At 45.2% G+C, this 23,785-nt stretch overlaps 1 protein-coding gene across 1 annotated transcript in view; it reads right to left on the reverse strand.

Moving 5' to 3' along the window:
* Positions 1-1,213: 1,213 nt before the first annotated feature.
* LOC306924398 (solute carrier organic anion transporter family member 1C1-like) overlaps positions 1,214-23,785 on the reverse strand; it is a gene marked incomplete at both ends in the record, with an annotated part of 29,381 nt that continues 6,809 nt past the window's right edge. Inside the window, 9 exons of the mRNA XM_079502892.1 lie at positions 1,214-1,421; positions 1,855-1,972; positions 2,410-2,474; positions 4,064-4,251; positions 6,521-6,689; positions 9,139-9,334; positions 9,938-10,102; positions 12,102-12,362; positions 14,342-14,440. Of these exons, the coding sequence (XP_079359018.1) occupies positions 1,214-1,421; positions 1,855-1,972; positions 2,410-2,474; positions 4,064-4,251; positions 6,521-6,689; positions 9,139-9,334; positions 9,938-10,102; positions 12,102-12,362; positions 14,342-14,440 (1,469 nt within the window). The remainder of the gene's footprint in view (positions 1,422-1,854; positions 1,973-2,409; positions 2,475-4,063; positions 4,252-6,520; positions 6,690-9,138; positions 9,335-9,937; positions 10,103-12,101; positions 12,363-14,341; positions 14,441-23,785) is intronic.

Genomic DNA, 23,785 nt, shown 5'->3' on the forward strand with positions numbered 1-23,785 from the left:
ACATGCAGCGTCATATGCTTATGTCACTTTACAGTATAGTAGAGGGTCATGCCAAATAGCACTGAAAGCAGTCTTACTCCAATTGGCCAAAGGGGGGCGCTATAGCAATTTTTTGAAAATAAAACCTTTGAACAGTCATAAATCATGCTTTGTTTGGTCAAAATTCATGGCACTTGTTTCCACATGTTCCTTGACTCATGGGGAACACATCTGTCACATTGACAAGTAAGCTCCGCCCTCAGATTTTCCGCCATTTTGAGCAGTTTGAAAAATGCTTATACCTGACTTCCTGCCTGTTTTTTTGAGCAATTTGCGCGAAACGTTTTACACACAATCTATGGACCATTATCTGAAATACCAGTTGAAGAGAAGTTTGTACGTGAAAAGAATTGCAGCAAAACACACTGTAGTAATGGATAATGACATGCCCAAAATGAGGACACACGCTTGTTACCAAAACACTGAATGATGTTACAGTTTACAATAAAACAACTGACTGTCCAGATAGCTCAGTCGGTTGAGCTCTCACCTTCAGACCACAAGGTTGTGTGTTCAAATCCGGGTAACGACAACTCAGCCTGTGATTCTTATTTGTGCATATTGTTCTTATTGCATATTGTCTTCTTTCTTGGTCCCGCCTTATCGCTGCTTGCAGCTATATTATATATTTAGATTTGTATTATTGTGCGAACGATGGCTTCCATTTTCGCATTGCAACTTTTCAGGAATAGAAAGTCTGCAGCTTGGATTCCCCATCATCGATGATGTCACTGGTGGAGTATCAATACATGCAGAAAACTCTGTTACAAGTAAAAGTCGTGTCATCTAAATTTACTTGAGTAAAAAGTACAAAAGTATTGGCGTCAAAATTAAGTACCGAAAGCAAAAAGTACGTCATACAGAATGTCCCATTTCAACTTTTCAAACGTATACAAATATTTTTGAAAATAGCAGATCTACAAGATGCGACACATTCTTTTCAACTGGCCGCGTGCTGAAGTGGGTAAAGTATGTTTTATAATAATTATCAAAATCTATAAAAGCAACTAGTAAGTACAAGTAAAAGTATTGACATTTTTAAATACTCCAGTAAAGTAAAAAAATAACAATAATCAAAACTGTATTTAAGTACAGTATGAGTACCGCAAAATTGTATATTATGTTAACCCACATGAGAATGGGCTGGAATACTGCCATATGACTCAAGAACAACTCAAATCGTGCTGTGTCTCTCCATGTCCTCTTTGTCATTGATGACGTTAGCAGCTACTTTGTTCATTTCAATGGCTTCCACTTCCTTCTCCGTGGCCAGGTTCCTTCGGGCTAGCTTCTTCTGCCTCTTCACTATTTTGCAGTGGAGGAGCGCCCACAGTGCCCACGTCGCAGTGAAGATGCCGTATATCAAGCCGAGGAACGTGAATCTTGAAAAGATGGAAACACAAGATTTAGTGACTTGTGTTGGTTATTAGTCATAGCGACACACTTCGTTGCATTTCTCTCTAGAACAGTCTGCCCACACTGCCAGCGTTTTTGAGGTTTTTTTTTACTAATCTTTCAAGACTCTCAGAATATTTTGTTCACCAAAACACCCACCCACCCATTTAGTTAGTGGAACATTTGCAGTGTTGATTTCTGTCGACCAAAACTAAGACGAAAAATGTTCGTCGACCGCCTTTTTTCACTGACGAAAACTAAATGGAAACTAAACTAACACTAAAAAACATTCCAGGTGACTAAAATGTGACTAAAACTAAATGAGAACTATTCAAGAGACTATAGGACTAAAACTAAAATCAAACTTTGGCTGCCAAAAACAACACTGAACAGTTGGTATAGAGTGACAGAAGTGTGTACCTGAAAGCGTTGGTGTCATAGAATCTGCACGCTCCCCGACCTCCGCACGCCTTGGTTCCCCACTTCAAACACGTCATGTCAATCAGTGCCCCGAAATAGATAGGAGGAGGGATGCCACCTGAACACACACAGGTACGCACACGCACGCACGCACGCACGCACGCACGCACGCACGCACGCACAACACATGTACACACACGCACACGCAAAATAAGAGTGAAAAATCTGAAATATATGTGTATAGAAACATTTGAACACACATCTTGTATGTGGGGACATCGGCAACAAAATATTACTTATTCCTTTGGGAGTTCTCGATATAAATGTTCACTACAGCAGGTTTATTATTGTGTCATGATTGGGTTGATATGTCCAATAGTTGTTCCATTGTTAATACATTCACGATGAATGTCCTTATGGCATGGTGAAGCAGTTCTCAAAGTCACTCTTTTAGTGCATAAACACATGCAAACAAAGTGTGCATGTGTGCACGCAGGCACGCACGCACGCACGCACGCACAATCCATCTTGCCTGCTTGTGTACTCGGTACTCACCCAAAGTTCTCACTACCAAGGTCTGCATTCCCAATGCCAGTGACTTCAGGTCGGGCTGTATGCACCTAACGTCGCACGCACGCACGCACGCACGCACGCACGCACGCACGCACGCACGCACGCACGCACGCACGCACGCACGCACACACACACACACACACACAGGCATTGTTTTGAACAGAGCTCCGTGGTTGCAAACGTACAGTAGCCTGCACACGGCACATTACAACTTTGTTACTGCGCACACATTCACACATGGCTTTTTAACAACACCATGCCAAAAGAAAACAAAGTCTTATAACGCACATGATCCTGATCCACTATTTTCGGAGCCATGCTGAAAATAAACGACAACCTGCACTTCCTGACACTCAGGACAGCGTATACGGGTAGAGATTGATTCGACCACCCGCACGACACGTAAAAGGTAAACCGGAAACATTACAGCGTCAGCACTCGGCAGACGCTGATAATAAAATATATTGCGAATGCAGGGGGGCAGTGGCGTGCACAGACATTTAGAGGGGCAGGTGCTCAAGTGAAAAAAGGGCACCTTGTGCAGCGCGTGGAACCGGCCGGTTGCCTTAACCCATTTTGGGCGGGAACCCCTTTTGGTGTTAGCATTATGTTATGCTTTAGCTATTGAAAAATAGCAGATCTACAAGCTCATAGCGCGCCACCGAGTGGCGCGCTATGAACTTGTAGATCTGCTATTTTTGAAAAATCAAAAAAAAAGTAGAAAAAAAAAAGTTTTTTTTTCTTTTTTTTTCAAAAGGGCACATTGCCAAAAGGGCAGGGGGTGCTCTAGCACCCCCTAGTGTCTATCTGTGCACGCCACTGCAGGGGGGTGCGGCCGCATCTCCAGCACCCCTACTTGCCGTGGAAATGTGTGTGTGTTTGTGCAGTGGTGGAAAGTCACTAAGTACTTTAACTTAAGTCCTTTACTTGAGTATTTCCAATTTCCAATACCTGTACTTCTACTCTTACACTACATTTCAGAGGAAATTTTTTTACTTTTACTCCACTACAATTATTTGAAAACGTTAGTTACTAGTTACTTTGGCCTTTTGAAAATAGCCGATCTACAAGCTTGTAGATTGGCTATTTTCAATTGATTTTGTACACATTTTGAACTTGTGAAATGGCACATTCTGCACAATGAGTACTTTTACTTTTAGTACTTTAAGTACATTTTGATGCCGATACTTTTGTACTTTTACTCAAGTACTATTGAATTCCGTAGTTTTACTTGAAACGGAGTAGTTCTAAATTGCAGTATTGGTACTTTTACTTAAGTAAAACAATTGAGTACTTTTTCCACCACTGTGTGTGTATGGCCTGACTCACACCTTCGCAACAGATTGATGCATGCTAGATGCATGAGACTTATTGACTGATGCAAGCTCACAATGCATTTCCAATGGGAGTCACATGGTTTGACACAACATTTGTGTTGTATGAGGGGGGTGGGGGGCAGTCGAAACACAGCCGAAATCCTTACAACACAAATGTTTTGTCAAACCATGTGACTTCCATTGGAAATGCATTGGGGCAAGATGTAAGCAAACCCTTTCATACATCTAGCATGCATCAATGTTGTATGCTAGATGCAAAGGTGTGAGTCGCCCCTATGTGTACGTGCACGTGTGGCTACCTGAGCAGGATGATGTACGCGGGCGTGGCACCACATGCGTTGATGAAGGAGGCCAGCACAGCCACCGCCATGTAGAACTTAAACATGTGGTCACAGTTAGCGGCCCTGGGACACTGGCCCAGCACCGCGGACATGTTCACACCTGGACCCGTCAGCATCTCCCTCACGCACGTGCAGTTACCATACATCTGAAACATATCACATGTCATCATCATCATCATTTTTCGACCGCGGTCGAGATCGTGGATTTCACAATATCACTCCAGACTTCCTGGTCCTTCATTGCCATCCCCATTTCCTGCTTACTGATGCCTGTGTCCCTAGCGATGACATCAGGGAACGACAGTTGTCTACCTCTGGTCTGCTTTGAGGCAGGACTCCAGAGAAGAAGGGAAGATATAACCTCATTGTCAGCTCTGTAGCAGTGGCCGGCAAACTGTGTTCTTCTGCATCGGACTAGTGAAGAAACACGGGGAAGGTTGCCGTATCACATGTAGCCTACAGCAGTGCTTCCCAAAGTTGGGTCCGGGGACCCCCAGGGGTCCTTGAGGGAGTTCCAGGGGGTCCCTAGCTAAATGATAGTTAGGACCTAAATGGACCCTTATGGGTCAAGGTTCAAGGTTTCTTGAGAAATTTGTCTTGGACCCCAAGGACCCGCCCTGCAACATAGAGATACAATACAATACAATACAAGACAAGACAATAAAGGTACACACTCAGAGGTAAATTAACATTGATTTTACAATATAAATTGGGGGTCCCAGAGATGGAAATGCCATTAAAGGGGGTGTCCGTAGACTAATGCCAAACTGGGGGGACCTTGAAATTAAATGGGTTGAGAATCACTGCTTGAGCCGTAAAAATCTTCTCTTATGGGGGGTCCCTGACATAGCTTTTCAAATGGGGCGTTACCTAAGGCAACCTATACATCGGTATTCCACGGTATTAAAAAAAAAGAAGAAAAAAAGATCCTTATTATATAACCCCTTCTTTGTCCCCCAACCTGTACATTTTTTATTTATACAATTTTGTGATGATTTTAATTTTGTTATTTGTCATGTCGATGTCATGATTAGGAATTGATTACCCAGGACCTGAATGGAAACAATTAAGACTGCAAGGACTTTTTTCGGTGATCCCTTTGGTCTTTGGACATGTGTTTGACTGTACCCTATAGGCCTACTGATTACTGTACTATGGCTCCCCCTAATGACCGTTTATGGTATACGTGTACCATGTACTACCGTTTGATTGATTGATTGATTGATTGAAATATGTATTAACAGTTTGCAGAATTACAGTACATTTCAAGCACAACTCAATAGTGGAAATCTGACGGTATCAATACCGTGGCTTCTCCTGTCGCGGTATTACCGAAATTCGGTACCAGAGATAGAAATGAGGGGTCCGTATCCTATATTTAGGTCAAACCTGGGGGTCCTTGAAATTAAAATGGTTGAGAATCACTGCTAGAGCCGTACGAATCTTCTCTTATGGGGGTCCGCAGGCTAATGAGTGTCAATTTGGGGGTCCTTGAACATGAAAAAGGTTTGAGAACCAACTGGTTATAGCGTATAACGTTTGGTAATAATCAGTGGTGGAAAGTAACTAAGTACTTCTACTTAAGTACTGTACTTAAGTACAGTTTTGAGGTATTTGTACTTTACTTGAGTATTTCCAATTTCCAGTACTTTTACTTCTACTCCACTACATCTCAGAGCCAAAATTTGTACTTTTACTCCACTGCAATCATTTGAAAACTTTAGTTACTAGTTACTTTGGAGATTTTAATTTTGATTAGAAAACATACATTAACCACTTCAACCCTATACATTTCGGCCATTTTAAAATAGCCAATCTACAAGCTCACAATGTGTCGCGACACATTGTGAGCTTGTAGATCAGCTATTTTCAAAAGATTTTGTACACAGTTTGAACTTGTGAAATGGAACATTCTGCAATATTAGTACTTTTACTTTTAGTACTTTAAGTACATTTTGATGCTGATACTTTTGTGCTTTTACTCAAGTACATTTTAAATTCCGTACTTTTACTTACTTACTTACTTTACTAGTTCTAAAATTCTAGTATTGGTATACCTTTACTTAAGTAAAACAATCAAGTACTTTTTTTCCACCACTGGTCTAAGGCTTCACTCACACCTTTCATGCAATTCTCTGTGCTCGTTGGGTGTTGTGTCATGGCCGCCCAGCAGCCCAATGCATTTCCAATGGAGGTCACATGGTTTGACACAACATTGTGTTGTGTGAGGGGGAGGGGAGTTTCGACTGCGCCCCTCCCCCTCACACAACACAATGTTGGGTCAAACCATGTGACCTCCATTGGAAATGCATTGGGCCGCTGGGCGGCCATGACACAACACCCAACGAGCACAGAGAATTGCATGAACCGTGTGAGTGCACCCTAATAGTACCACACTTGTTCAGACTGACTGACCGTGTCCTTGCCCTGCCCTGTAACGCCGTGGCATCCCGCCAGGCAGGGGGAGGCGTAGGTCAGACCGCTGGACGGAGAACACACCGGGTCCCACTCTGTCACCGAGCACCAGCACGGGGCGTTGCACCCAGACACCATGCTCTCTGGCTGCACCGACACCTGCGGCTCCCTGGTGTTCACGGGTGGGTACACGCACGCACGCACACACACACACGCACGCACGCACGCGCACGCACGCACGCACGCACGCACGCACGCACGCACGCACACACACACACACACACACACATTAAAAGGGACACAGTTACGAGGTAACTATCCTACCCTCTTGTGGACAGCTGAGGTACTAGACGCAGATCTACAAGCTGCAGCTCTTGTGGATCGGCTATTTTCACTTCTTCTTCTTCTGTTGTATGTCCTTAGACCTTCGACTCCGTTGCAGCAAGCCAGTCCAGTGTGTCATTGTCTCTAGGTCAATTAACCCACGATCACCGTTCGGTGGCCGGTATATGGGGGAGCTGGTCAGCACGTGTTCCACAGTCTGTAATGGATCCCCACATGTCTGTGAGACCCCACTTCTATTTTCACTTAAAGGTTTCTTTGATTTTTCTTGGATTTCTTCATGAAATCACTGAAAAACAAAACTAGGTGATCTTGTCATCTACATTTCATGAGCTATCATTAGTCAGGTTTCACCTGACAAAAAAACACAAGAATTTTGGTTTTGGTAATGTTTTTGAAATAATAATTAAATGTGAGCGGCGCTCTTATCATCTTTTATATATTTAACAATAAAACAACTCAAACTTAATACATACAGGTATGTTTTACGTGTAAACTCTATTAATCTAACTGTATTAAAGTCTAACTCATGTTGCTATGATTAGATGATGTAAAACAAACGGTGCCAAAACAAACATTAAATTATCTTTATTGTGAATGTCATTTAATGTTTGTGTTAGGGACAAGACAGCCTCGGAAACCCAGACGTTTTTATTTCCAAGGAGAAAAAAAAAGTCTGGGACCGAGTCCACTTCAATTCGGCATAGAGTAGCGCAAACGTTGATCACACTCTGTTGATTTCTGATCGTCTGCACCTTTGTTAAATTGACACACACACACACACACACACACACACACACACACACACACACACACACACACACACACACACACACACACACTCTGTCGCTCTAATTAATTAGTCTCATGTCTCGCAGCTGTGTCTAGATTCTCCCTGGCGGATCCTGCCGGGAGCTGCCTATGCCATAGAAACCAGGCTAGGGACAAGATGACGTAAATGTTCTCTTCATTGTCAATGGCGTTTTGAAAACAAACATTTAACTAAACACACACATTAAACCTGTATATAGGAGGGGCTGGCGCCCCTCAAAAATCACACGCATGTGAAGTGAGGGGCGCTATCTTATCGTCGTACATCATACATCATCATACATCACATCCCCTGCTCAGCCAATCAAATCATCACTACACACACACAGACGCACAAAGCTGGGCACTGGAGCGCCGCTCAAAATGGAGGACGAGAATAAGGGCCTTTCTCGGCCCCACCCCTCTCCAATTGTTTGTATTGTGTTTAGTTTCCAAGATGGCCGCAGCACCAGGAGGGGGTGGGGCGGAGGTGAGCGGGTGGAGTCGACATATGCCCTTGTGTTGTGTTGGTCCTTACTGGGCTGCGTTCCCACATTTAAGACACCTGTCTGTCTTGTGTCTGTGTTTAATTGCCGCTTCAATGAATTTCCAATGGAAGCCCATATGGTTTGACCAAACATTAGGTTTGATGGGGGGGAGGGGGGAGCAGAACACATCTATCAAAGCTGTGTTCAGACACAAGGGTGTTATGCAGGGCGTTGCTGAAAATGAGCACCTGTGCTCAGCTACTTCCCTGGGTAAATACATAATATATAAAAAAAGAAAAGAAAAAAGTCAGGTGTCAGACACAAGGCAAGTGGCTTGAATGCAGCTCATTAAGGGCATATGTCGACCCCGCCCGCCCGCTCACCTCCACCCCACCCCCTCCTGGTGCTGCGGCCATCTTGGAAACTGAACACAATATAAACAGTGGGAGAGGGATGGGGCCGAGAAAGGTCCTTATTAAACGTTCTCAGCATATAGTACAGCTGTGCGCATGCACCCACCCAACCACTCACCCCTGGTAGGTGGCAGTGAGTCCTGCCACCCACCCACTCACTCACCCCTGGTAGGTGACAGTGAGTCCTGCCACCCACCCACTCACTCACCCCTGGTAGGTGACAGTGAGTCCTGCCACCACCCACTCACTCACCCCTGGTAGGTGGCAGTGAGTCCTGCCACCCACCCACTCACTCACCCCTGGTAGGTGACAGTGAGTCCTGCCACCACCCACTCACTCACCCCTGGTAGGTGACAGTGAGCCCTGCCACCACCCAACCACTCACCCCTGGTAGGTGACAGTGAGCCCTGCCACCCACCCAACCACTCACCCCTGGTAGGTGACAGTGAGCCCTGCCACCCACCCAACCACTCACCCCTGGTAGGTGACAGTGTGTCCTGCCACCAACCCAACCACTCACCCCTGGTAGGTGACAGTGAGCCCTGCCACCCACCCAACCACTCACCCCTGGTAGGTGACAGTGAGCCCTGCCACCTTGGCGTTGTCACAGTAGAGTAAGAAGTGGAGCAGGTAGAGGCAGGACGCCAGGAAGGTGGCGCCCACGCAGATCCTGGACGCTCCCAGCATGCCCAGCTTGAAGCGCTTCAGCACGACCCCCCCTGTGATGAAGCCTGCCGCCATGGCAGGAAGGGTCATCGTACCTAGTGCAGGGTGACAGAGACGTGGATTTGTGTTTTCTTTTTTAAATAAAGAAATGCATAAAATCATGGACAATATGGTGTGAAATTGTGAATGGAATTCTCTGTTATGTATATGTAAAGTGTCGGTAAATGGTACAGATTAAGTCTTGTAAATCTATAGGGTAAATCTACGGAAATAGGGTTGACGGAAAATGATCCTGGCTGGCAGCAAATTACAGGAACCTTTTCCGTTTTTCTACATAGAGTATATTTTTTTACTGTGTATTTTGTCAGGTTTATAGTAGGAGGATCAGAATCAGCTATATTGATGACATCACAGTTTTACAAGTAAAATAAAAGTGTGAAATTTGTTTTTGTGTGTCATTTGTCCAAGCCGAAAGTTTGATCAAAGCTTTTACCACAAAAAAGTACAGGTAAAGGGTTTCTCCTGTGTGGGTCCTAGATATTCACAAGCTTTTGCAAAAAAAAATATAACTAAACAATTGTTTAGCTTTTTCCACAATTTGTACAAGTACAGGTTTTTTCCCATTGTATTCTTTTTTTTGGCATGAATATAATATCAAGGGATTATTAACTTGATAAATGTGGTACACAGTACCCTACCTATCAGCATGATGGTCTTGGAGGCAGGCTGGCCATACACTTGCTCCATGAACTTGGGCTCGTATGTGAGCAAGCCGATGAAGCTGTTCAGAGCGACCAGGGACACCAGGAGGACCAGCCTGTAGACGCCGTTACTGAACAGCCTCTTCAGAGACGGGAAGAAGTCTGGCCAAAGACACAGCACACAACGACGGTCCGACACCAATCAAGATACACCATTGGGTGTCAGAAAGATTAGCAGGGTGGTTAGCAAAGCTTAATTACATCTGCTTGTTTTGGAATGAGCTCTTATAAGGATCCCTGGCTAATGAGACAAATATGCCTTAAAACATTATGCATCTACAACTAAAATTAAAAAATTAAAACACCTTAAATATGTTATTTCTTTCATAAATAGAAAGAAATTAAATATGCCCATATGGTCTAGCCCTATGGAATGTATGGAATGCATATGCTAATAAAAAAACAACTTAATACTTTCTAAGGTTAATAATTATGAGCATCAAAGCAATATTTTAAATACTTTTTATTAGCACGTGCATTCCATATATTCCATAGGGCTGGATCACACATGGACATATGACATCATCAACTTGCGACAGGAGCAGTTCCTATTGAGTGAAACATTCTCTTTTATGAAAGAAATAAAATATTTAAGGTGTTTTTATTTTTTATTTTTAGTTATAGAGTGCAAGTATAATGTTTTAAGGCATATTTGTCTTATTAGCCAGGGATCCTTTTAAGGCCTATTCATACTTTAGGTGATAAAGTGAACACCGAAAACGACATGACGTCACGCCACGGTGATAATCGCGTCACCCGAAAACATCTCTCTGCTTTTACTAACCACCGTTTTGGTGGTCACCTTATGATCTACACCCCATCGCTCAGGCCATATAGAGCGTCGCAGTCCCGCCCCCTTTCATGACGACGCCAGGCCCAGGAAATGATTCCCAATGCATTTTTCCCATAGACATTTCAAAAAGTATTTATTTAAAGACGGTTACGCCGCGGACAAAGCCAACTCGAGTCGTGACAACTCATGACAACACAAACAATATTTTGGACCAAACAAATAATTACAAAGAAGAAAAACAACAAAAAAGTGTTGTAACCTGCCGTTTTTTTCTTCTTTCTAATTATTTGTTCGGCCCAAAAAATTGTGTTTGTTGTCATGATTTGTCACGACAAGAGTTGGCTGTGTCCGCGGCGTAAACGTCTTTAAATAAATACTTTTTGAAATGTCTATGAGGAAAATGAACGGAGAATCATTTCCTGGGCCATGGTAGGGGACGGGACTGTGACGCTCTATACAGTAAGGCCTACTTGTGTCACTTTAAAAACTCCACATGTAGTAAAGTGCTGCGGGTGTGGATTGCACGGATGTATAAACGTTTTGGACTCTGGCTCTGTTACAGAGGTTACTACACGCTCCTAGGACTGTCACCATGATGTGTAAACAAAATAACCATGCATAAGCATGTCACTTTGTTGTTTAGTCCGGACTGAGCTTTTAGTCCCTTTTTTCCTAGAGAGAGAGAGAGCTGACCTAATTAGATAAGATTACACTTCATTGATCCCAGGTTTTATTGCATAACCCACTCCATGCATTCAGCCGCCCAGTGAATATCGTCAGCTTTGTTTACATTATTTATTTTCATACTAATCCACTTGTTTTTCTTATACAAATGGGGAATAGTTGTACACTCACAAGCTCTTCTTAATACTTTTCATTGGTTTAACTTGTAGCACGCACGCACGCACGCACGCACGCACACACGCACACACGCGCACACACACACACACACACACACACACACACACACACACACACACACACACACACACACACACACACACACACACACTTGACCACTTTCATTCTCAAAATGTTTCCAAAATAGCCAAACAAAAGCCGATCTTCAAGCTCACTATAGCGTTGAATTGTATTGTAGTATGGCATAAATACTACTAATACTGCTACTACTGCTACTACTACTACTACTACTACTAATAATACTAATAATAATAATAATAATAATAATAATAATAATAATAATAATAATAATAATAATAATAATAATAATAATCATTAAAACCATACAAACAAATATGGAGATACAATAAAAGTGTATATATGCCCGATAAAAATTGAACTCTGCACCTTTCGCCAGGCCAGAAAAAGTGACCGTCTTGTCTGTGTCCTGGTGTGCGGTGGCGGGCTGGTCCTCCGGCAGGAAGTCCTCCTGCTCGGGCTCCTGGGACGGCTCCTCCGCGTCGGCACTCGGCTGGCCCTGCTTGGGCAGAGACTTTGGGAGGAACCAGAACGGGAGCCCGGCCACCAGCATGAGGATGGTGGTCAGGAGGAAGCCCAGCCACCAGGCCCCCACCCAGCGGTAGTCCCTGTGGTTGATGGTCACGGTGTCTGGGGAGAAGAGACACGACATAATCAGGGGTCGTCGCCATGTTGGCTTGTGTGGTGGACATTTTTTGTCAACATTCCATTGTTTTTGCCACAGACAAACACCCGCACACTGTCTTTAAATGCAGTGAACCAACTTTAATAGGGAAACAGCAACGTTTCGGCCTATATGCGACCTTCGACAGGCTATCTTTTATCTGAAAAGCCGAAACTTTTGCTGTTTCCCTATTAAAGCATTTGAAGACAGTGTGCGGGTGTTTGTTCCTTTTTCACTGTCGGGCACCGTGCCCTCTCCTACGCTGTCGCACCTGTCGCCTATAGGTGTGCAAAAGCTTTGCTTTGTATTGCCACAGACATACAAAATGAGTGGACAATAACATTACCAGAAACACATACATAGATAGCCCCTGAATGACCATAACAGGTCTGTAACTCTGAGTGTTCAAATGGAACCAAATGGACCCTTAGAGTTAAGGGGGTCTTTGCAAATAAAACATTTGAGAACCAGTAGTACTAGTCAGTGGCGTGCACAGACATTTAGAGGGGCAGGTGCTCAAGTTAAAAAAGGGCACCTTGTGCAGCGCGTGGAACCGGCCGGTTGCCATTTTGGGCGGGAACCCCTTTTGGTGTTAGCATTATGTTATGCTTTAGCTATTGAAAAATAGCAGATCTACAAGCTCATAGCGCGCCAACGAGTGGCGCGCTATGAACTTGTAGGTCTGCTATTTTTGAAAAATCAAAAAAAAAGAAGAACAAAAAAAGTTATTTTTTCTTTTTTTTTCAAAAGGGCACATTGCCAAAAGGGCAGGGGGTGCTCTAGCACCCCCTAGTGTCTATCTGTGCACGCCACTGGTACTAGTTGGACTCCTAATGTGCCATACATAGTGTCATAGTAAATAAGTGTCATAGACATTCTGAAGAAAACCTGGAGACTGACATTCAGTAAGTGGGTCAAAATAAGAACATTATAATGTTGTTATGGAAAGAAAGAAAATCAAAACTTTGCCACGGACACATTTGTGACACATGTTGGTGACCCCTGAACATAATGGTTGATAGCAGTGGCGTGCACAGATAGACACTAGGGGGTGCTAGAGCACCCCCCCCCCTCGACTCGACTTCCGCCGCTCGCATGAATGCAGACCAGCCTCTCGTCTTTAGCGTGAATAAAAATAATGTTTTTGCTACTCACCAAAACAAAGGCGGGTTGTGTCATTAGAAAGCCTACTTTCCTTAGTGGCAGCACTCTGAGCCCCACACCACACGTATAAACGGTACTTTTTGGCCTGAAAGGGATTATGATGATGATGATGATGATGATGATGATGATATCCGTGATTGATGATCTCATGTTTTCTCTCTTTTTTGAGTGGTGTAAACCACTCCTACAACTGGCTTTGTTAGTTTACGTGTCTGTCCGTACCAAAGAAAATGAGCATGGTTGCTATGGTCACCCAGTTCACACGGGTGTGATTTCATTACGTCAGACATTACGTCAGACCACAGCTGATCAGTCTATATAAGACCTTACACCACTCAGTTCATACGGGTGTGATTTTTTCATTTCAAGAACCCCCCGGTTTAATGCATAGACAGTTATGCCACAGACCCCTGCTTATGTCTGGGACCTTAATATACAACAGCAGGAGTCTTCAACGTTTCTCAGACCAAAGACCCCTTAGCCGAAAGAGAGGTTAAGCAGGGACTCCCCCACTACATGTTGGATTCATGTTAAATGTGTGTTTTCAGAAATCGGATGACTTAAACCCTCAATACTTTGAAAACGTGACCTTTGGCTCGGTACTCATGGTCTGCTCTTTTTAGCCTGCAAACCAAAACCTCTTTGCCGAGGCTATTTTCGGCAAATGTTCCACCCCATCCGGGCTGTTCTACCGGTCACTCTACCCCCTGAGCCGCCCGAAGAGAAACACAATGCTTTCCGTTGTCCCAGCGGGGACGAAAGGTTCAGAGGAATGGCTTACCTAAATCCACGGTGTCAATGTCCACGTAGATCTTAGCACAGAACGAACCCATCATGTACCCTGCAATGGGACCGAACATCCCTATGGTCTGGATGCACGCTGGAGAGAGAGAGAGAGAGAGAGAGAGATAGAGAGAGAGAGAGAGAGAGAGAGAGAGAGAGAGAGAGAGATATGATAGTACCAGTAATCATTGCTATAGAAAGTGTTCCGCAACAGCCAGTAATGCAGATGTTTAACAATAATTATAACTCTTTGGTTTCATATTATGCTCTCAAGAGTTAAAGATCTATAAGGGTCCATTTGGTTACCATACTATCCATCATTCAGATGGGGACCACCTGGAACCCCCTCAAGGACCACTGGTGGTCCCCGGACCACTGGTCACTGGAAAACCCCTGTTCTATGATGTCACTGAGCATCATGAACGAACCCATGGACCCACCCACCTCAGACATTATGAAAATCACATACACATTATTGTCTGGGTGAAAATCACCCGGGTTTAGGGTTCTAGAGAGTTATATGGATTAAAGTCCAGTAAGCACCTCCATAACTCACAGAGACCCCTTTTCCACCGGTTGGTTCCCAATGAGAACCGGTTCAGTTATTTTTGGTTCTTAGTCCATGAGCCAGAGCTCCAAAATTAGAATGTTAATTATGAATTGAGTGAGAAAAACCATACCTATATTAAATTGTTTATAGGATCAATATAAGTAAATTAACATGTGATAACCCTTCCACAGTAGTAGCTTTTTTCATTATTGTAAAATGTGTAATACAATACATCATTGTCTTCAAGTAAGCAGGCAACTGGGGAAGTTTCATGGTGATAACGATCTAATATAGGTATGCTTTTGCCCACTCTATTCATAATTAACATAATTAACATGGCTCATGGACTAAGAACCACAAAGAACTGAACCGGTTCCCATTGGGAACCAACCGGTGGAAAAGGGGTCAGTATGTAGAAGGCAGTGTAGAAGGTTCTCCTCAGTATCTCACCTATGTAGAAGACTTGTTCTCCTCAGTATCTCACCTATGTAGAAGACTTGTTCTCCTCAGTATCTCACCTATGTAGAAGACTTGTTCTCCTCAGTATCTCACCTATGTAGAAGACTTGTTCTCCTCAGTATCTCACCTATGTATAGAAGGCAGTGTTCTCCTCAGTATCTCACCTATGTATAGAAGGCAGTGTTCTCCTCAGTATAACTCACCTATGTAGAAGGAAGTGTTCTCCTCAGTATCTCACCTATGTAGAAGGCAGTGTTCTCCTCAGTATAACTCACCTATATAGAAGGCAGTGTTCTCCTCAGTATAACTCACCTATGTAGAAGGCAGTGTTCTCCTCAGTATAACTCACCTATGTAGAAGGAAGTGTTCTCCTCAGTATCTCACCTATGTATAGAAGGCAGTGTTCTCCTCAGTATCTCACCTATGTATAGAAGGCAGTGTTCTCCTCAGTATCTCACCTATGTAGAAGGCAGTGTTCTCCTCAGTATAACGCACCTATGTAGAAGACAGTGTTCTCCTCAGTATAACTCACCTATGTAGAAGGCAGTGTTCTCCTCAGTATCTCACCTATGTAGAAGACTTGTTCTCCTCAGTAGCTCACATATGTAGAAGGCAGTGTTCTCCTCAGTATCTCACCTATGTAGAAGACTTGTTCTCCTCAGTAGCTCACATATGTAGAAGGCAGTGTTCTCCTCAGTATCTCACCTATGTAGAAGGCTTGTTCTCCTCAGTATCTCATCTATGTAGAAGACTTGTTCTCCTCAGTGACTCACCTATGTAGAAGACGTGTTCTCCTCAGTATCTCACCTATGTAGAAGGCAGTGTTCTCCTCAGTATAACGCACCTATGTAGAAGGCAGTGTTCTCCTCAGTATAACGCACCTATGTAGAAGGCAGTGTTCTCCTCAGTATAACTCACCTATGTAGAAGGCAGTGTTCTCCTCAGTATCTCACCTATGTAGAAGGCTTGTTCTCCTCAGTATCTCATCTATGTAGAAGACTTGTTCTCCTCAGTGACTCACCTATGTAGAAGACGTGTTCTCCTCAGTATCTCACCTATGTAGAAGGCTTGTTCTCCTCAGTATCTCACCTATGTAGAAGGCAGTGTTCTCCTCAGTATCTCACCTATGTAGAAGGCAGTGTTCTCCTCAGTATCTCACCTATGTAGAAGGCAGTGTTCTCCTCAGTATAACTCACCTATGTAGAAGGCAGTGTTCTCCTCAGTATCTCACCTATGTAGAAGGCAGTGTTCTCCTCAGTATCTCACCTATGTAGAAGGCAGTGTTCTCCTCAGTATATCTCACCTATGTAGAAGGCAGTGTTCTCCTCAGTATCTCACCTATGTAGAAGACTTGTTCTCCTCAGTATCTCACCTATGAAGAAGGCAGTGTTCTCATCTATGTAGAAGACTTGTTCTCCTCAGTGACTCACCTATGTAGAAGACGTGTTCTCCTCAGTATCTCACCTATGTAGAAGGCTTGTTCTCCTCAGTATCTCACCTATGTAGAAGGCTTGTTCTCCTCAGTATCTCACCTATGTAGAAGGCAGTGTTCTCCTCAGTATCTCACCTATGTATATAAGGCAGTGTTCTCCTCAGTATAACTCACCTATGTAGAAGGCAGTGTTCTCCTCAGTATCTCACCTATGTAGAAGGCAGTGTTCTCCTCAGTATCTCACCTATGTAGAAGACTTGTTCTCCTCAGTATCTCACTTATGTAGGAGGCAGTGTTCTCCTCAGTATCTCACCTATGTAGAAGGCAGTGTTCTCCTCAGTATCTCACCTATGTAGAAGACTTGTTCTCCTCAGTATCTCACCTATGTAGAAGGCAGTGTTCTCCTCAGTATCTCACCTATGTAGAAGACTTGTTCTCCTCAGTATCTCACCTATGTAGAAGGCAGTGTTCTCCTCAGTATCTCACCTATGTAGAAGACTTGTTCTCCTCAGTATCTCACCTATGTAGAAGGCAGTGTTCTCCTCAGTAGCTCACCTATGTAGAAGACTTGTTCTCCTCAGTATCTCACCTATGTAGAAGGCAGTGTTCTCCTCAGTATCTCACCTATGTAGAAGGCAGTGTTCTCCTCAGTATCTCACCTATGTAGAAGGCAGTGTTCTCCTCAGTATCTCACCTATGTAGAAGACTTGTTCTCCTCAGTATCTCACCTATGTAGAAGACTTGTTCTCCTCAGTATCTCACCTATGTAGAAGGCTTGTTCTCCTCAGTATCTCATCTATGTAGAAGACTTGTTCTCCTCAGTGACTCACCTATGTAGAAGACGTGTTCTCCTCAGTATCTCACCTATGTAGAAGGCTTGTTCTCCTCAGTATCTCATCTATGTAGAAGACTTGTTCTCCTCAGTGACTCACCTATGTAGAAGACGTGTTCTCCTCAGTATCTCACCTATGTAGAAGGCTTGTTCTCCTCAGTATCTCACCTATGTAGAAGGCAGTGTTCTCCTCAGTATCTCACCTATGTAGAAGGCAGTGTTCTCCTCAGTATCTCACCTATGTAGAAGGCAGTGTTCTCCTCAGTATAACTCACCTATGTAGAAGGCAGTGTTCTCCTCAGTATAACTCACCTATGTAGAAGGCAGTGTTCTCCTCAGTATCTCACCTATGTAGAAGGCAGTGTTCTCCTCAGTATCTCACCTATGTAGAAGACTTGTTCTCCTCAGTATCTCACCTATGAAGAAGGCAGTGTTCTCATCTATGTAGAAGACTTGTTCTCCTCAGTGACTCACCTATGTAGAAGACGTGTTCTCCTCAGTATCTCACCTATGTAGAAGGCTTGTTCTCCTCAGTATCTCACCTATGTAGAAGGCTTGTTCTCCTCAGTATCTCACCTATGTAGAAGGCAGTGTTCTCCTCAGTACGCAAGTTATGTATATAACTATGGTTCTATGAATACCGGATGACCGCCAGAGGGCGGTGATTTCATCACCTGGATATACATCGCGCGCACGCGCAGAGGTCGAATATTAATACCAACACTGTCACTCGTGACCCCCTGTGGGCGTGAGCCACCGATATAGGTGCCCAGTTCACAGGGTTCATCCTCATGAAATCTTTTCGTCGGGATTCCGAGTGACAATGAACTCTGGCGGTCATCCGGTATTCATAGAACCATAGTTATATACATAACTTGCGTTCTATTTCATACCTACTGACCGCCAGAGGGCGGTGATTTCATCACCTGGATGACTCATACCAACATGGTCACGAGGAATCTGCGCTTACCGAGGTCGGTTTGCAGATCTAATGGACAGCCAAACAGCCGTCACCACAGGGTGAGGGAGTCAGGTTGGCTGACTCTTGGCAAAAGCCCAAAACAGATGGAGCCCATTTGGCTGCACTGCAGCACAGATGTCCACCCCCTGGTCTGGCATGTCAAAATGCCTCTGGGGAGGCCTTGAGGCCTACTGAAGAAATCTACCTCAACGCAACAATCAAAGTACCTCTAAGTGTTGCGTTAGTCTCTGTTGAATCAAGGCACAGCCCTTCCTGTGCCCTTTATCACAGACAAAAACAACCAAACAGCCATCACAGCTATGCCGTGCCACAGAGCCCGGACAGGGCACAATAGGCAGGTACTAGAATGCTCCATGCCTGGCTGTGGAGCAAACTAAAAATGATAGGCTAGCCAACGTGAAAGGCAGAAAGTCCTTGAAGACATAAGAGGGATTGGCGAATGGTAAACCCAGACCCATCGGCATCCCAGTCTCAGGCACCGGGCAGGGCCTGAAGACAACCTACTCACTTCCGTAGGGTCGCAGTGAGGGCAAATGGTACTAGCAGATAGCCATTTGAGAACGGCCCGATCCAAGGGCTGGGGACAAAGTCCATCCAAACCTGGTAGAGTGGTACCTCGTACCAGATGGTAGGGGGCGATTGCTCGCCCCGTCAGCGTGGCTGATGGCATACCCACAATAAAGTGTGACAGGCGCTGTCCAGAGAGAGCGCAACCTTTATTAGAGCCATCATAGCCAATGAAGAGCCGTTCTGACCACCAAGTGCATGTGGTAGGTCTAACATAATAGGCTCTCATAACAGTTCTCAATCACAATTACTCTCCTGGTGGAGAGGTTAAGGCTGCCAATAGCACAGGCAGGTATTGAAAACACAGAGCAACATGGTGGTGCTTTGTCTCAACTAAACCACAGTTTACTTGTGTTGGCGTGCAACGCCCTGGTGCAGGATGCACAAGAATCAAGTAGGGTTCGGACAATAGGCATGATTGTCAGTGGTCAGTTTACGCAGCCGAAGGTGACCCGGGTGAGAATGCACCCTCTCCCTAAACTGTGACAGGGGATTCTGTCTGTGGGGAGGCCAAAGCACTTCATCGAGAAGCTGCAGTAGATGATTCGGCTGCAGTGGTAACCAAAAACGAACCTCAAGTCGCGTATAGCCCGCCCAATATGAAAAACAAATTGAGGCGGAAACATGGAAACTCATACTTCCTGACCGGTATGGTGGCACCATACTACTGTGCGACTGCCTCTGCCTATCCTGTGAAGGATACACGACACCAAAAGTGGCAGTGTAGAGAAGACTTACAAGAAGTCGCCTGGCCAGGGGTGGGCCAGAGTGTCCTGCCCTAACGGTCAGCGCCGGAAGGGAGAACTACAGTTGGCCACGCGCCAAGCGCTCAAGGCCAAAGATCCTGCTCTGCCGTACATATGCCCAGTGATACGAAACATCATCGGATCCAAGAGGCTTAAATGGGAAGCATGTCCGCCGCCTGGACTGTATACCCAACAAGAGCATTGCTATGAAACCAGCAAGATGAGGCAAGACCTCCTGCAGAGACTGACTGGATCGAGCGACCCCTTAGTGGGTCGGAAGATAGACTGTTGACATATCATGTTACGAACAAAGTCTAAACATCCCAAGGGCCAAGTCCACTGCACACTGGCCCAGTACATCACAGACACTGGCTGGAGATGGTAGGCAGTAGAGCGAAGCACGCTTAAATGCCTGTACATAACTGAAACAGTAACCCAACCGTATCCACGGTGGTAGGCAGAATTCTGGGGTTCGAGGCCCAGAAATTATAGACAGAACATGTAAAAGGGTGCAATGAAAGCAGCCCTAGAGAAGCAACTGTCTACGTCGCTTCGGTGTGCCCAACAACCAGAGGAACTGGCTGGCAGCACTGTACTCGTCCAAGACGAGACAGGTCAGTGGAAGCTGTCCGTCAGCCCCCCATTAACTCTAAGAGTTTAAGCAAGGCCATGCTTGCAGACCATTCTCAATCTGGCACCGCCTGGAGCACATCCACTGTGCCCAGCATACATGACCAGAGGCAACTGGTAAGTCTGAGATCGAGGATCAGGCGAAAACCACCACCGTCATCAGTCACATCATGAATCAAGGAGAAAACCTTCAGTTGAACCAAACTGCTTGTTCACCGTGAGCTATGCTGCAAGGTCTGTTGGGTGGCAGGCCCAAACATCCGGTCTGGAACGACAGGCAGAGTGTTAAGTGTCCCACTGTACTTCCCTGAAAGTGGGGCCTGTTAGAATGCTGAGTCTATAATTGATGTGCAAGCTAGTTCAGCTGTACGGTTGCACATACGCAACATGTGTCCCCTGCATTCACTTATGCTACTAGGAGCAATGAGCAGCCATTCTACAGCGCTCGGGGAGCAATTAGGGGCTCAGACCGGGACACACATGGGCACATTGCTGGCCGGATCTGGCATTGAACCCGGGACATCCAGGGGCTCTGGGTCGCCAGGCGGGCTCACTAACCCGCCGTGGCCGCCCCTCTGGGCCACACTAGGCCCCAACATCATCAGGGTAGTTAGTTACCACGTAAGCTAACGCCTAGAACAAGCATCACCCATAGGTGCCGTGCCTGCGCATCAATGCGCGCAGGCCAGAGGGCCAGGATGAGGTGACCATTAAGGGACCGTCCAACACGTCCCAGTCCAGCTGCCGTGGCATGGATCTAGTTGGCAGACCAGTGACTCTACACTGCGTGCGGCCATGGGCAATAGCCATACTAGCTCGAAGGCTTCATCTAGTGACACCACCAGAGAAGCAGGTTAGGGACCCTGTCTCGTTGGTCACCCCCAGAAGGCAATCTAAAGGTCAGTGCTACTCATCACAGACCACGAGTAGCGGCTCTGGAAACAGCAGGAAAAGAGCAGCACCCATGTATCAACCCATTAAGACAGGAACAAGTCTGGGTTGCCGCTGCTATGTAAAGTATATAGCCATATGTATACTCTTCTCAATTCGTCAAATCGACATTTGAAATCATTCCGAGACCTAGGTCCGGATTCAGAAGGTGTTTACAGCATCGGCCCTAAATGGGTTAAGACGTTCTTAACCTGAGCAACTTGGTGGCCAAGAGTACCACCTTGAAATTTCCCCTAGTTGAGAGAGCATCATCTCACAACGCTAGCATCCTTGTGGGAGGCAAATCAGCCACAACCACGGCCAACACAGTTGGCATACGTGCCAGCAGTATGCAGCCACAATAACAGCAATATCTTCAAAATGGCCTTGGATCGTCTCGGGATCCCCCAGAATGAAGTTACTAATGCTGCTCTGGAGAGGAAGTCTGCAGCTCTCGGTATGGAGCTGTTTCCCTCGCGACCAGACTACGGATAAGCGGTTGGAGATGGATGGAAGAATGAACCACAGCCATAGCCTGTGTCCGGCGCCCAAGTCGAAACCCGACTACAGGCGCAAGTAATGGACCTCCTCTGTGGGACCAGAGAGGACCAGCATGTTGCACTAATCCATGAACGGCAGCAGAGCGAGACACTCTAAATACTACTGGTTATGTAGTTGTAGCGAAAGAGCAAAAATCACTCAAGCTACAGTGTCAAGTAGTGCCATAGTATAGTGGGAAAGCCAAATACTTGGACTGTCATATACCTCCAGATAATGGCAGCAGAGCGAAACACTCTCAATGCCAGTGATACGCGGCCAAAGCAGCGAGAACCAGTCAGCCACAGCGTTACGCTTATTGATCATCTGTACGCACAGTATGTCATTAATACAATGCAGACATGGCGAAGAGCGGGGACCACTCAAGCCCGTGTAAAGTACACAATATGATAGTGGCGGGGCGGAACATGCCCTCGGTGCTAGTGAAAAATGACCATCAGTACACACAGTATGTCAACAATACTATGTATGGCGAAGAGTGAAGGCCACTCAAGCCAGCTTCAAGCACAAAGTATGACAGCAGTGGAGCGAAACACACCCCCAGTGTCAGTGATAATGCAGCAAAATAGCGAGAATCACTCAAGCTACAGTGTCAAGTAGTGCCATAGTATAGTGGCAAGGCCAAACGCTTGGACTGTCATATACAACCATTTTAGTACCAAGCATATTGGTAATATCTGGCAGCCGCAGAGCGACGTACACTCAAGCTATGATAGCAAGTAATCACAGTATACTGCACATGTCAAAGCAGTAGTGAGTACCAGGTACACAATGTCGTGGTTATACGAAGATCTAACCCTCAGCAGTTCGCTATGGGACGCGTCCCAACTTGGGCGCGGACAACAGAAGTACTTATAGTACGCTCACATTCTATTAAGTATATAAGAGAATGGGCCTCTTTTGCATCATGACGTAGCACGTGCCCTCTCGACGAGGGCATAAAAGCACGTACTCGCGCATGCCTCACTTATATCTCTTATAACCATGGTTACTGCGTAACCTTCAGAGAATGGCAGCAGAGCGAAACACTCTCAATGCCAGTGAACCAGTCAGCCACAGCGTTACGCTTATTGATCATCTGTACGCACAGTATGTTAATACAATGCAGACATGGCGAAGAGCGGAGACTACTCATGCCTATGTCAAGTACACAATATGATAGTGGCGGGGCGGTACATGCCCTCGGTGCTAGTGAAAATGACCATCTGTACACACAGTATGTCAACAATACTATGTAGACATGGCGAAGAGCGAAGACCACTCAAGCACACAGTATGACAGCAATGGAGCGAAACACACCCCCAGTGTCAGTGATAATGCAGCAAAAGAGCATGATCACTCAAGCTACAGTACTTCTATGTACAGTAGACATGGCGAAGAGCGAAGACCACTCAAGCCCACAGTATGATAGCAATGGAGCGAAACACACCCCCAGTGTCAGTGATAATGCAGCAAAAGCTACAGTATCAAGTACACTACATATGTACCCGCCAATGTATCCTGTTGTCTTGCCCCCAAGACGGATCAGGGCAGTTGCTGCAAAGGCAGCTAATGAGGACTAGTCCAAATAGGAATAAGCACAGCATTATATGCCTATTGATATTGATTATCAGTACATGTTATGTACATGTATAACGCTGAGGAAGGCCATACAGGCCGAAACGTGTAAGCTTGTTCACTCTCGTCAGAGGTAAATAAAAATCATGCAAAAGGACATACAATGAGTGCTGCATTTGCTTCACCTCAACTTATCAGT

Source organism: Electrona antarctica (genome assembly GCF_951216825.1).
Source record: "Electrona antarctica genome assembly, chromosome: 6".
NCBI lineage: Eukaryota > Metazoa > Chordata > Actinopteri > Myctophiformes > Myctophidae > Electrona > Electrona antarctica.